The 18,156-nt window shown below is 45.5% G+C and overlaps 1 protein-coding gene across 1 annotated transcript in view; it reads left to right on the forward strand.

Moving 5' to 3' along the window:
• INPP5B (inositol polyphosphate-5-phosphatase B) overlaps window positions 1-18,156 on the forward strand; it is a 43,594-nt gene that overhangs the window by 5,624 nt on the left and 19,814 nt on the right. The window contains 5 exon segments of the mRNA XM_082421893.1: window positions 2,263-2,445; window positions 2,448-2,556; window positions 2,558-2,649; window positions 16,128-16,224; window positions 17,747-17,914. Coding sequence (XP_082278019.1) covers window positions 2,263-2,445; window positions 2,448-2,556; window positions 2,558-2,649; window positions 16,128-16,224; window positions 17,747-17,914 — 649 coding nt within the window.

An 18,156-nucleotide genomic window follows, 5' to 3' on the forward strand; every position in this document is an offset into this window, starting at 1 on the left:
GAGTCTCCTCCAGAGCCTGAGCTCTTGAGTTTTGCTCTAATTCATCCTAAACTCATGCCAACCCATCCCATCTACACTGCTCAGGGAAGACTTCATGTAGGAGGTGATGTTTAAGCTGAGACTTGAAGGATGAGTCAGGTTTTTTTCCCAGGCAGCCAACATGGGAAAAAAGACAGTCGGAGTTAAGAGCAGAGAACTGGGTGGGATTGAAGTTGGGGTGGGAGGAGGCTGTGGAATGAGCTGAACCAGGACAGGCCAGCAGAGACAGCGCATGAAGGGTCTTAAATAACCAACAAAGAGCTTGGATTTTGCCCTGTAGCTTGTGGGGAGCTGATGGAGCTTTAAACTGAGGAATAACGAGGCAGGATTTGCACGTTAGGAAAGTTCCTCTGGCAACTGGTACAGAAGGGGAGAACCTAGAGCAGGGAGATCAATGGGAATGTATTGCAGTGGTTCAGGCATAAAAAATGAGGCTTGGACCAGGGCCCAGTCATGGGGATGGGGAGGAGAGGATGGACTGGAGAGATCAAACCGATGAGAATGAAGGCACCACGGCAACACTGAGTTTGGGTTGTGTTCACAACTTTACTCTCTGTGGTTACAACAGTGCCTGGCACATAGTAGGCACTTAACACATATTTGTTGAATGGATGAACAGAGCTTGGTGCCCGGCTGTGAGAATGAAGGAGAGGGAGCAGTCGAGGATAATTCCCCTCTTTTAGGCTTAGGTATCTGTCTGTCGGTTCCCTTCCCTGCTCTTCCTTCTGGGGTCCACACCTGGGGTAACCAGCAGGCAAACTGCACTAACTCAGCTTCTTTGAGCAGCTATCATGATGTGGACTTCCTCCGGGAGGAGTGTGGGTGAGATGGGACTCTCAGAGCTGACAGACTCTTGGAAATCCACCTGCCCAACCCTTGCATTTTACAGATAAAAGGACCAGAGTCCAGGATGAGGTTACAGGTGAAAGGAACGAGTTTTTCCCCACCCAGTCCTTGGTGGGTAATGTGCAGCACAAAAGGTCAGGGAGTGGAAGTGACTTGGTCAAAAGATCACAGTTAGAGGAAAGACTTAGCCAACATTAATTGAGTACCTACTGTGTGCCATATATTTTTCTAGACAGCTAGACAACACACAACAACCATGTTTTTCTGTTTAGTCTTTTGAGCAATACTAAAGAGTATCCTGTTTTACAGATGAGTAAACTGACAAGAGAGTAAACTGACATTTTAGTAACTTACCCGAGGTCATTCATCAATTGAAGTAATAGGACCAGGTTTGGAACCCCAGGTTATAACTCCAAAGCCCATGGAGTCCAGAGATTTCAGTTCAGATCCCAGCTCTGCCACTTCCTAGTTGTGAATGTGAACAATATATTTTATTTCTTTGAGCCTTGGCTTTGTTATTTGTACAGTGGAAATATGAACTTGCCTTACTACTCCAAGAGTTTTGTGAGGATCAGATGGGTTAATAGCATGTAACTGCTGAAAATAATTTAAAAGCTGTGTCTGGCAGTGCCATAGTCAGTCCTACAACCCAAGTCTCTTCATTTATGTTGCCCTTGCAAATCCAATTCAGTTCGGTCAGGTTCATGCTGTTCTACAAGGAGAACAGGAGGATAGCATAGGAAACAGCAAGTGTTTAGAAGTCAGGCAGACCTGGGTTTGAGTGAGAGGCAGAGAAGACCCAAGAATTTCTAGGAAGGAGTGGCAATCTTGTTCAGAGGGAACCAGAGGACTCGTCTTGAAGGCATATTTCATAGCAGGCACACTGCTTTTACTTAAGAGTGTGTTTTTTGGAGAGGCTTGCGAGTTGCTGATGGAGATAATGGGTAGTTAAAGCCCCCAACCCGCTCCCTAGTACTAACATCTATTTGAGTTCCCACTCTGCCACTCACTCTGCGACCTCAGACTTCACCTCTCTGAGCTCAGTTGCCATGGGATAATAGTTGCCACGGGATAATCGTTCCCTTACTCCTAAAGTTAGTTGTGAGAATTAAAGACGTAATATACAAGTGAAGCATAGACCTCGGCACATAGTTACCACCAGGTCGCAGGAGTGGTGCTTGTCTATCTTGGTACAGCACTTTCGTTTTCATATTTATTATTGTATTTGAATCTCAGGCCCACACTGTGCGCCAGGGAAACAGGCTTGGAGCCTCCCCGGAGAGGCTGAGCGATTTGCTCACGGACAGACAACCTTGCGGAGGTGGAACCGGCTCTTCAAGTCCGTGGCTCAGTGTTCCCTCCTTTTTCCTTCCACAGGTTTCGACCCCGCGGCCCTGGATCCTAAGTTTCTGTGGCTGTCTCGATACAGGCGCAAGGAGCCGGAGCCCGAGTCGCCCACGCCGCGCGGCTGGAAGTCAGCCGCGGGCACCCGGCCCGGCCGTGCTATAATTGGCGGAGGCAGGTATCGGTCTCGGAAGGCGCGAAGGGGATTGGAGAGGGCCAGGCTTCAGGGGCGGGCCCCGTTCTCTTTGGCGGCGGAGCTATGGAGCAGACCGGCCTTCGATTGGCGAGGGTGGCACGCGGGGGCGGGACCCTCTGGGGGTGGAACGGGGGGGCGGGGCTCCGGGCGGCATGATGAAGAGCTTGAGGAAGCAGGCAGAGAAATGTCCGCCGCCGCCGGCTCTCGGGAGAGCGAATCTGCAGGTCCGGCGGGCGGTGGGACGCTGGGCTGGGGCTCTGGGGCGGTGGCGGGCCAGACCCTCGGGCGGGCAGGGTCTGTGGGTTGGCTGACGGACGCTCGGGGCAAAGACCAAGGTCCTGGCCCTACGGAGGCGGAGACATTGGGGCTGAAGTGCTGTGGGGATGTTAGTTATTCTTAGCCGGGCGCGATGCGGCCAGGCGGGGGCCAGTGGGGTACTCAGGAATCCCGAGGCCGGGGTTGTGGTAGTAGTAAAGCTCCGTTCCTGACTTCGCTGTGTGACCTGGGGCGGGTGGCTGCCCCTCTCTGAGCCTCAGTTTCTCCATCCTGACCTTCGAGTTTGACTTGTGTGGAGGTGCACTCCGCATGACAGAGCCTTCCTTTGGGTGAGGACTGGTGTGTGTACTGGGACTGCCTGGCTCTCCTGTCGGTCCTCAGCCCCTCTGAGACATTGGGCTGTGCGCAGACCCGGAGTCCGGGAGAGCCCTGTCCACCCTGGGCCTGGAGGCCACAGTGAGGTTACAGGTGAAGGGGATTAGGTTTTTTTTTTCCACCCAGCCCTTGGTGGATAACGTTGTGCAGCACAAAAGGCCAATTGTTGAGCAGGAGGTTGTCTTCTGGAGAGTGAGAGGCCCAGGGCTGAAATTTGGGTCAGGCTGGTGCTTTGGGAGGACCTGCAGACCTCTGTTTTCTATCTAGCTCCTAGGTTTTCTGCCCGGGGCTCCCTGGTATTTTTTTCTCCTGGGTGTGCCCATGCAGCTCCTGTTACGTCTGAGCTTTGGCATGACCACTAGTACCCACTTGTGCCCCTTTTCTCAGCCATTTGCTAGGGAACTGTCAAGTAGCCATGTAAGTGTGGGCCGGCGCTCCACTTGCTCTTAAAAGGCTCGGAAACTATGAGGGGCTGGGGGAATAGCACGTTGCACAAGTTTGTAAAATGGGAGGAAACTAAGCGAGCAAAGGACTTCCTCCGTGCTTGTGCTTTTCCTTCACTGCAGCCTCTGCAAGATGCAGTCGCAGCACACGATGATGCTGATAGTTTGCATCTCTCATGGGCTTAGCTCATTTGAAGGGCTGATCTTGAGAGAGCTGTTGCATCAGTTTCCATGACATTCTGCGCTCTGGTACTGGGACAGGTGAGAGCTTAAGATTAAGTACATATCTTCCCTTTGCCCCTTCGAAAGGGGAACATCCAGACAGTTGGCAGAGGACAGGTCCGATGGCAGCAGAAAGAGGTGGGTTCTGTTGTCTCAGCCAGCACGCCAGAGCCTGTTGGAGCGCTTCATCTCCTAAGTAGAGGGAGGTCTTCTGTGAGAAGTCGGGACAGCTCTGAAGCAGTTATCTGCCGCTGGGTGATAAATGCAAGGTGATCTCAGAATCTTCTGTGACCTTTCAAAAATCCGAAACTACCCACTTGCTGGTGAGGAGTTACTGTCAAGGTTTTGGTTTCATTTTTAATTTGAAATGATTCGTCCCCATTGTAATACCTACAATAAGTGGGGTTACACTACTAAATGCTAAGTCGCTCATGTTAAAATTGGTAAGAAATGGCACCAAGCCCCCAGTTCTGTTTCAGTCAGCTCTGCTTCCAGAGTTGCTTTGGCCTCAGAGGAGAGTCACATCATCTACAACAGGTTGGGGGAACCCTTTGGGCCTCCTCTGGATGTCCCTGAACCCCAAGGGCAACAGATAGCGAATTTGATGCTTCCTATATGCACATGATCAAAATTCCCACTTCCTGATAGCCCAGGGAACCAACCCAAAGACTGCTTTAAAATGCTGTTTGTGATGCACATCAGGATAAACAGGGCTTCCCCAAAGAGCTGACAGTCTGACAGAGACGGATCTGATGATTCATAGAGATAAGAGAGTGTGGGATCGGCTCAGCAGGACGGGGGACCTTGTGAGGCGAGCCAAGGGTAAGAGCCCCTCAGAGGCCTAGGTATTTGGGGGGCAAAGTGAAGCTGGTTTTCAGTCCTTGCCTTTGTCTTGGTAGAGAAAGGAAAGATCTCACATGGATGCATCTCTCCAAAAATGTCCATTCCTTTCCTTGATTTGTCTTTCCTGCATTCAGGAGTGTCAAGCCAAGCTTGGTAGGAATTGCAGAAAAGTGAAATGCAGAAGTTTTAGATTGGGGTTGGTGTCATTTCGGGTTCAGACCAGGATCTTTGAGCTAAGTTGTGATGCTGAAGTGAGATGTAAAGCTTCTGGTCGAGTGGCAGGCTGTTCCATCTGATTCTCTTGGCCTCTTCAGACTCCCAGACCTTGCATGGGTCTCAGACAAGTAGCTGTTGTAAGTAGGGACTTTTCTGCTTCTTCACTTATTTAACTGCTCTTCTTGGTGTAGCTTTTTCTTTCCTTAAAAAGAAATAAGGAGAAATGCCTTCCTGTTTCTGTCTAACAACTGAAGGTCCTCTTATCCCTTGGGGAATCCTTCATCGGGCTCAGTACTCACCCATGTCATTGTGTAAAATATTCACCTGCCTCATCCCAGACACATGCAAAGACTTGGAGCTGTGTTCTGAAGGATTCTGAGCTAGGTACTAGAAAGGAAACAGCTACTCAGAAGTCCCATTGGGCTTTTCTAGGCTAATTTAACAACATGGCAACAACGAATAAATTTTGATGTTTTGAAGTGGTTTTCTTATTCCATGGCTGATTCAAAGCGAGGTAGCTTGGTAGTAACTCAAATTCAGAATGAGATGTGCTATGAGTATTTTTTCCCTTGGACCCAAGAAATAAAGCATTAAAATCTGTCTGGCCTGAGAAAGGAAATGAATGCTATTTATAACTCAGGGTAGCATAAAGGGTAACCTAGATTACCAGGGCAGAAGCCAGTGAGAATGTCAGAAAAACAGCCCCTGGGTTAGTCAGTCTCTTAATACGTAAAATCTGTGTGACTGACGTACCCTTTTAGCACAGAGAAAATGAATTTTCCTAGATGTTTATCCTACACGTGGAAATCTTGCCCATCATCTCCACCTTTGTGGGAAGCTCTGCAGGCTCGTAAGCAATTTAATTTGGCCCACTTTGTTCCTTTAAACAAAAGAGAACGGTGTTCCTTTTTCTTCCTCCTTCTGTTGTTCCCTTCTCCGTTTCCCTCTTCATCGCATCTAACCTTGTGTTTGTTTCTAGAACAGGAGAACCCCCTGAAGACTTTTCTTTCCTTCAGAAAACAGTTTGTTGTGGAATTCTACAGTGGGAGCCTAGAGCAAGCGAGGTGACCCACAAACGTTCACTTAGAAGGGGCGCTTTGCACAGAAAAGTCCTCGGGGACAGAAGGTTCAGGAAGAGGGAGACATCAATATTTATTAGCAGAAAGACAGTTTTGGGACATAGAAGCTCACTGGCTCGCTTGTTTTCTTTGCTGCTTAAAATCTACTGTAACAAACTTGTAGATTTTACAAGTGGTGCGTATGTGAACTAAAGCTCCAAATGTGAATGATGAGGATTTGAACAAAGTGTATGTCTACGTGGCTGGATACTTTAATTTTTATTTTTGTTACTGCACCTTGGTATCATACTGGACATGTGTCTTGACTTTCCTCTCTTCCATCTGTAAAATGGGAGTGAATGTTTGCCTTCTAGAAGGTCTCACAGGACCGAAGGAATGCTCATTTAGGGGTGGTTTCCTCTGGGAAGCACATTTAGGAATTGCAAATGCCCACCTCTAAGAGCTTAGAAACTGGCTGCCCTCTTCAGGGCCTTTCCTAGGCTGGTTTCTTCCAAATTGCTACGTTCATTCTCTTCCTCACTCCTTCCCTCCCTCCAGTTTCTTTTCTGTCAATATAATCCCTAAAAACCTCAGTCATCCTTGACTCTTCCCTCTCCTATGTCTAATAACCAAATTCTGTCCATTCTTCTTCTGCAATTTAAAAATTTTTTGAAAATTAAAAAAAAAAAATTAAATCCCCATAGTTCATGTTGGTATCCTCTTACTTGAACTAGTGCAGTGGTGTCCTTACAAGTCTTCCTCCCCTGTCTCCTCCTCCCTGGGGCTCGCCTTAGAACGTAACTTTTATCATGCCCTACTGTTTTGTTTGTGAACGTGAATGCTGCGCCACTCCTTGTAGCCTGAGGAATAAAGTTCAGATTCTTCAGCGTGGCATTCAAGTCCTGCGTGGCCTGGCCTTAGCCCCCCTTCTCGAGTCTTATCTTCCCCAGCTCACCTTCATTTCCTCTTACTTCACACCCGACTGCTTATTATTTCTGGGTAAAACCGTCTGCTTTTTCATCTCTTTGTTGGCTGTTCATTCAGCTACATTTTTACAGGCTCGAACTTGCTGCTTTTAGTATTTTGCGTCCTCTCTCCTCCCCAAATGCCAGCCTAATGCCTCGTACATCAGTAGGTGCTCAAAAATCTGTTGTCTTTTGCACTCTCTTAGACCCATACATTTCCTAGCCTGAGTGCTTTGTCGCCTGAAGGACGCCTGCCCCCTTCCTCTTTAAGCGGGCTCTGTACTTCTTTCCACCCCCAACCCTTCCTGGTTTGCTCTTGCCACTTCTCTTTCAGCTTTATCACCAGACCACAGACAGTTCACAGAAGGCCCAGTGAAGAGAGAGCCTGGAGGAAAAAGTCATGTCTCCAGTAGCCTGTGACCACTGCAGCCTGTGGCTGAAAAGTAATTGCACAGTCGTCGTCTTTCTCTTTGAGCTAAACTAGTGATATTTAGTCCTTGCTAACCAAAATTGGATTTGCACAGGGGACAACTTGGATTCTGAGTCCGGGGCTTAACAGGTTTGCAGGGCATGGGATGTGTTTTTAGAGATGTCTCTGCCCGTGTTAATTGTTAAAATCTGTGGTACTTTTTTTAAAGCCATGAGATTATGAGAAATGTTTAAAATGAAAAGAAAGTGAGGAAGAGAGAAAGAAAAGGGAGGGAGGGAGGGAGGGAAGGAGGAAAGGAAGGAAGGGACTAAGAAGCATGGTTATTTGATTTTTAGCATTTATTTATTTATTTATTTATTTATTTATTTATTTATTTATTTATGGCTGCATTGGGTCTTTGCTGCTGCACGCGGGCTTTCTTTTTTAGTTGCGGCGAGCGGGGGCTACTCTTCGTTTCGGTGTGCGGGCTTCTCATTGCGGTGGCTTCTCTTTTGCGAAACACGGGCTCTAGGTGCGTGGGCTTCAGTAGTTGTGGCGCATGGGCTCAGTAGTTGTGGCTCACGGGCTCTAGATCACAGACTGAGTAGTTGTGGCTCACAGGCTTAGTTGCTCTGCAGCATGTGGGATCTTCCCGGACCAGGGCTCGAACCTGTGTCCCCTGCATTGGCAGGTGGATTCTTAACCACTGCGCCACCGGGGAAGCCCGGGGAAGCCCCCAGTTATTTGAGTTTTACGAAAGTAACAGAATTATTTGGGGTGGTAGCCAGGCTGAAGCAGGAATCATTGGCTCTTTCCATTCTTTTTAATGCTGGGTGCCCCGTGCTATGGGCTTCTCTTAAGAGATCCCTGCCCAGTGTGTGCTATGTACTTAGCTCTCCTTTGCAGTCAAATCCAAACTCCACGTGGCATTCAAAGTCTTACAGTTTGGCCTTACATATAATAAAAATCTATTCCTAATAAATTAAAAAAATAAAATTGTATTTATAAATAAAAATTGATTACTGTTATGACTATTATCATTAGCAGTTAACATTTATTAAGCACTTACTGTGGGTCTGTGGGCCTCACCCTGAGCATATAAGTTCTGTAAGAGGATATCCATTTTTCAGATGGAGAGACTGAGGCTTGGTGAGAGTAGGTGACATGCCTGTGATCACTCACCAGGTCAGTGACAGAATAGAACTCAGGTCGTCTGTTTGAATCTAATGCTTGAGCCCTAACCCCAGCACTCTTCTTTTGTATCCCCTGATGCTCCTCAAACAAAACTTTTCATTTCTACTTATTTATACTACTTTTTGTTACTTATTTCTGAGCATATCATAATGCCGTCTCTTTGTACTGAAATTATTTCCTCTGCCAGAAATGCTTTCTGAACCCCACATTTTTCTGATAGTTAATATAGTTCTTGATTAAGAGCACAGTCTCTTCACCCAGATTCCCTGGGTTTGAATCCTGGCTGTACCATTTATTAGCTGTGTGTTCTTGGGCAGGTTACTTAACCTCTCTGTGTTTATCTCAGTCTGTAAAGTGGTGATAATAATGCCACATACCTCATGGAGGAGTTGTGAAGATTAAATATACGTACAGAGGTTAAAACCATGCCCGGCATGCAGTAAGCCTTAAGTATTTGCTATTAATATTATTCATGGTAATATTACTATCATTGTTATCGTTAACGCAGCCTGACTTGGATTCTGGGTAGCTGAATCAGGGTCTGTTTATCTCCTTGTAAAGTGAACGAATCTCTTACTGGTATGTGTTGCCCTGTCTTGGAGAGGCCATGGGACGGCCCCCTGGTGGTGTGTACACGGCACTGAGAAGCATTAATCCTGCTCGTTTGAACTGCCGGGTAATTTGCTCACATGGTTTTACAAGTTCTTCTAGTGTGCTGGAAATGGGACGCCCAGGTCAGTGACTGAGGAGATGAGAAGGGACACCGCCTCCGAGACCCGTCTAGTAGATGCTCAGGAAGGGCAGGACATGATGTCCACCCCGTAGTGACAGCCACATACTTACACAACCCGTGGAGACCATGGTGGTACTTTGGCTTTATTATCCAAACGGACTTAATCCTTCTCTCCATATAGTACTTACCCCTAAGAGTTTATAGTTTTATTGAAGATGTTGTGCTCATGTTGGCAAAAGGGGAGGCTGTGGAGTCTAGCAGATCTGGCTTTTAAGGTCAGCTGCACCAGTTACTGGCCTGGCTCTGTGTCCTTGGGCATGTCTGCTACCTGCTCGGGGCCTCAATAGCCTTATTTGTAAACGGAGGCCAATAATCAGAAATAACACGTGAAGCACTTAGCACAAGCCTGGCCATTAGAGGGGACTTGATAAATGGCAGTCATTATTATCAAAGCAGTGGGGGGTGAGGAGCAGTAGAGCAGAGGGGAGAGGCTAACCGTTCCTGCATATGTGCTGTGTGCCAGGCATTGTGCGAGGCTCTTGACCCATTAAGAATTTCATTTGTTTATCCTCTTGGCTTCTGTGTAAGTTCAGTGGTGTTATCCTCATTTTACAAATGAGGAAACAAATTAATTTGCTTGAGGTTTCCTATGAGGTTATGGATGGAGCCAGTGAAATGTCTAGGTCATTTTATTCCGAAGCCACAGGGCTTTTCCAAAAACACTCTAATTTCCCTTAAAGTTCCAGACAAGTCATATAGACAGGAAGGCGTTCAGAATTCGGAGAAATGACTGCCGAGCTTTAGTGTGGTTGAGGAGGGCTTGGTGATGGAGGGTGGAGGAGTTGAGGCTGGACTTCGAAGCAGAGGGGCCAGAAAGTCAGAGTGAGGGCGGCGTGCATGGGGAACCTGTCTGTTTAGAATCGGCTGTCTTTGGGAGGTGGATGGTGAGAGAGAGCAGGACCAGTTTGCAGAGGGCCTCTTGTGTCAGTCCAACCAGTTCGGACCTTCACCTGCAAGTAGTGGTGTAATACTGAAAGTGTTAGAGCAGGGAGAGATGAAATCAGGGTCTAATCTGGCCAAGTCCAAAGACAAAATTGGTACATCGGGTAGGGAGAAGGAGGAAGATCTCTTAGTTGGGAGGCTCTTGAGGTAACAGGTGAGGAGAGGATGGCCTGGAGGAAGGCAGCTGTGAGAACGGAGAGATGGGTGGCTGACTGGCTCTGGGGGCCTAAGGAGAGGGGTAAGCGGAGGGCAGGGTGGCAAACCGGGCTGACAGAGTGATGATGGTGCTGGTGACAGCAGGGAGAGCTCAGGGGCAGGCCCAGAGGTCACAGCACAGCTTTACCTGGGACCCACCCGTGCACAGAGCATCTTGTAGAAGTCCCCAGTGGACAGTGCAGGGCCTGAACTCAGGCACAGCTGGATAGCTCTGTTTAAAATTGACTGTGATGGCTGATGGTTCTTGTAGAAGAGAAGAACAAGATCTAGAGCTGCACTGGCCAGTATTGTAGCCTCTAGCCACATGTGGCTATTTAAATTTACTCTAGGTAAATAAAATAAAAAATTCAGTTTCTCATTCACTCTTGCCACATTTTAACTGTTCAAGTGTAGCTAGTGGCTACTGTTTTGGGCAGTGCAGTTGTAGAACATTTCCATCATCTATTGGGTAGTGCTGGTCTGGATCTTGGGGAGTACCTATAAATAACTGGGGGACCTGCAACGGGGAAGCAGAGCAGGAGGAGGAGACAGAAGGAGCCATTGAATTAAGAAATAATGTTGCTGCCTCTTGGGCAATTCTCAAAAGAAATAGAGTACTTGGATTTTGGTTTGAATTTGCTTTTTCTCGTGTGATGTCATGTTTTTGGAAAAGCCCAGACCCCAAGTCAGTGGCAGGCCTGGCTATAAAACATTGAAATGGAGGCCATGCCTCCTGTCTTTGTTTTGTGGATCTGGGCCTTCAACAGGTCTGGTTTGGCTTCTAGAGGACCTTTTGGCCATGCAGTGAGGGGTGGCCTCGATTAACCATAGAAAAGAAGACAGCAGCCATAGGAGGTGGATACTGTTACCTTTGTTCAGTTCAGGAAGCAGAAGCTTAGAGAAGTGAGATAACTTGTTCGGGGTCATACAGCTAGTAAGTAGCAGGGCCAGAAACGGAATCTAAGTCTGACTCCAAAGCCTGTATATAGTGATATATTTATATATATATATCTTTATAATATATATATATATCTTTATAATATATATATCTTTTATGTATATAATATATCTTTATAATATATATATCATATATATTATATATATATCTTTATATAATTATAGTGCATTTATATATACATATATATAAATACATCTTATTTTAGCTAACTTTGAAAGTACCTATAAGCAAAAAGAAAAAGCAATCCTATCACCGAGAAATGACTACTGTTGACGTTCAGTGTATACTTTCCAGACTTTCCCATCTGTATATGTATTTGTCTAAATTTATATATGTGTATTTATAAACATGTGGTATATATGTGCATAGACATATATTTCAATCCTTTCTGATGCATATAGGCCACACTCTTAACTACCACCTTTAATTCCTTATCAGCATTTCTGAAGTCCTAAAAGCTCTGAAGGTGGAAAATAAATTTTTTTTGTAAATTTGGCCCAAGCTCGATTTGGCAGTAACATTTGCTTGAACTGACAGGAGACTATTTATAGGCTTTATTTATCCCACTAAGTGTTACTACTCATAAGTTGCACTGAGGAACTACTAACGTTATTGGTTTCTGGATGTTGCCTCTGACTGCTGTGGTGCTGTATAACACGGTACAGGTTATGTATTACCTTTCTAAAATGTCCCAAATTTTGAATTCCAAAATACACTTGGCTGCAAGGGTTTCAGATAAGGGATTGTGGGTCTGTATTAGGTTATAGTGCTGCCTGGGCGAAGGAAGGAGCCTCCAGGGTCAGTGTTATCTGTTTAGCCAGGCATGTGAGAGGGGTTTGGGTTCTGTAAGATGTGCAGTGCAATGCACAGAATTCGCAAGAGAAATGGAACACTCTCTACTTCTGTACATCCGGATCAAGCTGCAGTTGTCACTCTGGTTGACCTATTAGGTAGGCTTTTACTCAGAAACGGTTTCAATTGTAGGTGTGAAAGGTGGTCATCAGAAAGCACCCAGAAATGACTGTGAGCTTAACCCCTGCCCTGAGGTTGTTTGCTCAGTGTGTGTTTACTGACTGCCTGCTATATTTCATGTCGCCGTAAGCCAGGGGCCACAGAAGAAGAACGTTAGCCCCTGCTCCCAGAAGCCTGTGGTCTAGCTAAAGAGGAAAGATTGATAAAAAGAGTTAAACGCGGTTACAGGGTATTCCCTGGCGGTCCAGTGGTTAGGACTTGGCGCTCTCACTGCCGGGGCCGGGTCCGACCCCTGGTTGGGGAACTAAGATCCCACATGCTGTGCAGCTCTGCCAAATAAAATTAAACAAGCCTGGTTACAGTTATGATAAATGCCTTGATAGAAGTAAGCACTGGGTATGTCAGAGTAGAAGGAGAGGGCCAGAGAGGGCTTTTCGAAGGAGATGACCCCTGAGCTGAGTCTTGAAGGCTGAGTTTGACGTTCGATACGTGAAGGTGGGTTTGAGGGGTGCTTAGACGATACCCAGCATCAGGGGTGGGGTGAGGAGGCAGCACTTAAAAAGATAAATGGCTGCCCCCCGCCCCGGTCGCTGCGCGGCTTGTGGGATCTTAGTTCCCCAACCAGGGATCGAAACCGTGCCCTCGGCAGTGAAAGTGAAAGCGCCTAAACAGAGTCCTAACCACTGGACTGCCAGGGAATTCCCTTAAAAAGATAAATGGTTCTGATGTGACTGGATGGGGGGTGAGAGAGGAGTGGTTTGAGTGGGGGGTGGAAGATGGGCCTGGAGAGGTAGTCTGGGGCTGATGATACAGGTCCTTGTATGTAATACTTAGAGGTTTGGGTTTTACTACAAACGTGTTAGAAGTTATTAAGGGATTTTACACACAGGAAAGACCTGCTCAGATTTGTGTTTTCTTCTAGAGGTTGTCAGTATGCCCTGGAGGGGGTGAGAATGGCGGCAGGGAAATCACTGACTGTGCTCTCCAGAAATAGTAAGGGCCCAAACTAAGGCATGGCAGTAGGGATAGGAGAGAAGTTCAGGTACGAAAATATTTAGGAGAGACGATTTGTAGGACCTGGTGACCGAACATGGGAAGAAAGGAAAAAAATCCCCGATGTCACGTCTTCGATTGGGTGACAAGGGACTGCAGGTCTGAGGTTGGAAAAAGGGCAGCGTGGGAGTAGGGAAGCAGAAGAGGAGGAAGGGCAGGAAGCTGTGGCCGGAGAGGGGACCGTGGGGCTGTGCGATGGTAAACTTGGTAAAGAGCTGCTGACAGCCGGCTTCCGTACCAGATTCAGGAGGGAAGAGATTCCGAGAAGACTGCCCTGTGGCTGGAAATCCCCCCAACCATGCCTTAACATTTCCTTACATGAAGTCATGGATGAAGATGTTCTAGTTCTTGCTGGACGGAGTCCAGAGAAAGATGCGGGATCGGGGCATCAACGGGACGCAGGTCAGCAAGGTGGTTTTCCAGTCAGTACACTGCCCACTCCTGGACGGAAGCCGAGTCCACAGGGACAAACCACTTGTCCCCAGGAGATGGCCTGACGGAGTCCTCAGAAAGCACTGACATGCAGAAACAACACCTAAGCGTTATTCCTGAGTTTGCCGTTGCACGTTGTAAAGCCCTATGAGATATTTTTTAAGTACCTACTTTATAGATGAAGAAAGTAAGACACGAAGAAAGGAAGTAACTTGTCACACAGGAAGATGATGGTAGGGCTAGACTTCAACTTAAGTTTCCTGATACTTGCATTTGACGCCTTGAGTACCTGCTATGCACCTGTGCTGCTCCAGGTCCCTGGGAAATAGCGTAAAGATGACAAAGTCCCCACCTCATGGGGCTTACACTTTAGCGGAAATAGCATGCAATAAGCCGATGAATATATATAAGATTTAATATCAAATGGTTTAGTACTAAGGCATAGTCTTGTCCTCAGTAGGCTTACTGGCTAACTGGGGAGACAGTTACAACACACAGCAATCAAGCCTATTGTGGGAGAAGTACAGGGAGCTATGGGAACATTTGTGTCAGGGCATCTGACCAGTTTGGGAGGAATCAGAGAAGGCTTCTTGGAAGAAATGGCCTCTAAGATGTACCTATACCAGGGGTTGGCTAACTGCAGTCCCCTGGGCCAGATCCAGCCTGCTGCCTGCTTTGGCACAGCCCATGAGCTAAGAATAGGTTCTACATTTTTAAATGTTTGAAAAGAATTAAAAGAGAATAACATTTCGTGACGTGGAAATTATATAATATGTAAACATCTGGGACCATACAGTTTTATGGGCATACTGATGCTTATAGCTGCTTTTACACTATAATGGCAGAGTTGAATAGTTGCAGAGACTATGTGGCCTGCAAAGCTTAGGACATTTACCCTCTGGCCCTTTACAGAAAAAGTTTGCTGACTCCTGGCCACAGGATGGGTAGGAGCCAGCCATGTAAAGCAGAGTGAGGAAGAAGGAAGTCGGTTTCTGATGGGATCTTTGTATAACTGCAGTAACTTTAGTATACTTGGAGTATGGCGTTCAAGGAGGTAGGGGGCTGTGGTGAGTGATGTGGCTGGAGAGGTGGGCAGGATCCAGACTGGGAAGAGGCTTGGCAGCCGTATTAAGGGGGTTGGATTTATCCAATGGAGAGCTTTGAAAAGGTTTTAAGTCATGTCATTTTTTCAAAAAATCCTCTGGCCACAGTGTAGAGATTGGATTAGAGAGGGTGGGGTGAAAGAGGAAGCAGGGAGACTAGTTGAGGTCTCTCTCAACTAGTTCCAGGGAATTGTTGGTAGCCTAGGCTAGTATAGTGATATTGGGGATAGGAGTATATTGATTGATTTGAGAGGCAATTTAGGAAGCAAAATTGAAAGCCCTTGTTGATTGATTGGAGGCATTGAAATGTAACTATTTTCATGTTTCAAATGATTGTGTTTTCTTTTTCAATTCCAAGGGTTGGTTTGTTTTTTCTCCTTCTTGTGAATGCATGGTTGACAAATCCATGTTTAGTAATAGTCTTCAGAGCAGAATTCCTTAGTGATATTTCATGCCCCTGGTGCTCCTTGTACCTTGTGGATCGAAGCAGCATCTTTCTGTGGCCTCTTCATGCTGTTCCCTGTTGACAAGGGATCTGGCTTTTAAGGAGCAAAGAAACAGTAAATTGGCAGATTGATTTTCCTTTTCCAGTTGGTCTTGATTTAACAACTTTCCCCAAATATTTCTTTGTTGCAAGTCCTTGGGCTCCTTGGTTTTCAAGGCGCTACATTGACAATGGCAAGCACTTAGGGCCTTCCCAGTTTTACTTCTCTGACCCTTGCCTTTTTCCTCCTCGGAATTTAAGTCTCACTTGCAGTAAATGGTAATAACATCGTTACGTTATATTTTATAATATGTTGCGTGGCTTTCAAAGTGCTTACTCATGTGTCAACTATTCGATCCCTATGATAAGCCTGAGAGGAAGGCAGGACAGGTCAAGTTACTGAGATCAGGAGAGGTTAGATGGTTTGCGTAAAATCAAAAGATTAATAAATAGCAGAGCTGGTGATAGAACTTAGGTCTGCAGATTTCTTAGCTTTGTTCCTTCTATAATGCACTCCGTCTCCAAGAAAAGGGGGTCAAACTAGCTGGGACAGTTATGTTTTCAGTAGTAAAGACATCTGGATGAAATACTTTTTTCCCCCTCTCTGTGCTGCTCTCTGGGAGCTTCATCCAGACACCAGCCTAGGCCTTTCCTATGGTTTCAAGCAATATGTAAACCACCAGTCATTCCCAGACTACAGTTTGAGAAGCTGTGGTCTGTATGGTAAAGCATATGTAAGTGTGTTTTAATTCCTTCCTGCTCCCCTTAGGTGATTCTTCCTTTGATGAGTCGAGACCAGATGGGAAGGGTCTGCTTGTGGACCGAAGCTCCCGGGGTCAGGATAAACCAGAAAACTTGCTCCCAAGGTAATGCAGCTCTCCCTTCACTTGTGCCTCTTAGGGCTGAGGTTTTCCTCACTGTAGAACTGAGGCCATTGCTGTGCACGATGTCCATTGTCCCACAGTCGCTGGCCTAGGAAATGTTAGGCATTTATTGAGCATTTACTATGTGTGCCAGGCATCATACACTTACATGGATTATCTTCCTTTAACCTAAGAGGTAGATACCATTATTTTCTCTGTTTCACAGCTAAGGAAACAGGTGAAGAAGAGATGTTATATAACTCACCCAAGATCCAGAGCTAGCAAGTGGCAGATCTAGGATTTGAAACTGGCAGTCTAACCCTACCGCGGAAATGTAGATTAGAAACATTTGATTTCTCCCTCCCATTCTTTTAGGAGTTTCCTGACTCTGAAGATACTTATTTTTCCCCTTTTTTTTTTTTAAACATCTTTATTGAAGTATAATTGCTTTACGATGGTGTGTTAGTTTCTGCTTTATAACAAAGTGAATCAGTTATGCATATACATATGTTCCCATATCTCTTCCCTCTTGCATCTCCCTCCCCTTTTTTATTTACTTTCTTTTTTCTGATGCTGTTATATTTAGTGTGTGCTCCAGTGCCCCCTACTGGTCATAGCTGGAATCACCTGGTCGAGATAAAAACTTATTTGTGTCAATATTTAAATTACACACTTAAACAGTAATGAACAATCCCTGGACTTTAAACGTAGCTAAATCTATCATTATCAATTCACTTTTGAGCCTTCCTGATATACACAGATGCATTTTACATAGTTTTAATTAGTATGTACATGACAATCTAAAATTAAGCACTTTAGTGGCATTTATTCAATGTCAGAAATTGTTTCAAGTGTTTTATGTATCTTAATTCATTAAGTAATCTTCAACAAAAGTTTTCTGAGCATTTATTAGGATTCTGTTATGTACATATGTCAAATTTTGCTTAACTTTAAATGTTGGCATTTGAATAATTTTTAGTATGCCTATGAAAACTACACAAATAATAATAAAATATAAATTTTCATTGCCTTTCTATTTCAGGTATTCCTGTGGAATAGAGATTCAGGGGAATTATCAAGTCAAAAGACCTAGATAGTTCTATAGTCTTGTTACGTGAGACCCAGGGTCCAGAAAGAGCACTGTCTAAACCGAGTTCTGATTCACACTCTGCTGCCATCCAGCCGCATGAATCATTTATGATGCTGGGTCTCATTTTTCTCATTTGAAAAATGAAGGGATCAGATTAGATTATCTTCCAGGTCTCCTTCTGGTCTGAGATTCTACAAACTTATGGTCTCTGGGCCAACGTACTATACAATCAACAACATATAAGTTTACTTTGTTCTACATAGAAATAGTGTTGTTTTAGCAAATAAGTTTTCCTTTAGCCTTTGTAGTCTTCTGAAATTCAGATGCTGATGTGTGGAAACTTCTAGCTTTATATTCATGTACTTTGTCAAGGAGGACTCATCAAAATATGATAAACATTTTTTTTAATAAAAATATTTTTTTTTGTTTTTCTAGACAGAATAAGTCCAAATCTGAAATAACTGACATGGTTCGCTCCTCCACTATCACAGTATCAGACAAGGCTCATATTTTATCCATGCAGAAGTTTGGACTGCGAGATACAATCGTGAAATCACATCTAATGCAGAAAGAAGAGGATTATACCTATATCCAGAACTTCAGGTAGCTCACTGGGTCTTAGACTGTTTCCACAGCAAAATGATCACTCACCTCTCTGAAATTTAAGCACTTCCCCCATACCCTGGATTTGAAAGCAAATCCTGTACAGAATCCCTTCCATCATTTTCTTTTTTCTTTTTCTTTTTTTGGCTGCGTTGGGTCTTCGTTGCTGCGCACAGGCTTTCTCTAGTTGCGGTGAGCGGGGGCTACTCTTCATTGTGGTGCGCATGCTTCTCATTGCGGTG

Source organism: Balaenoptera physalus (assembly GCF_965194825.1).
Source record: "Balaenoptera physalus genome assembly, chromosome: 1".
Lineage (NCBI taxonomy): Eukaryota > Metazoa > Chordata > Mammalia > Artiodactyla > Balaenopteridae > Balaenoptera > Balaenoptera physalus.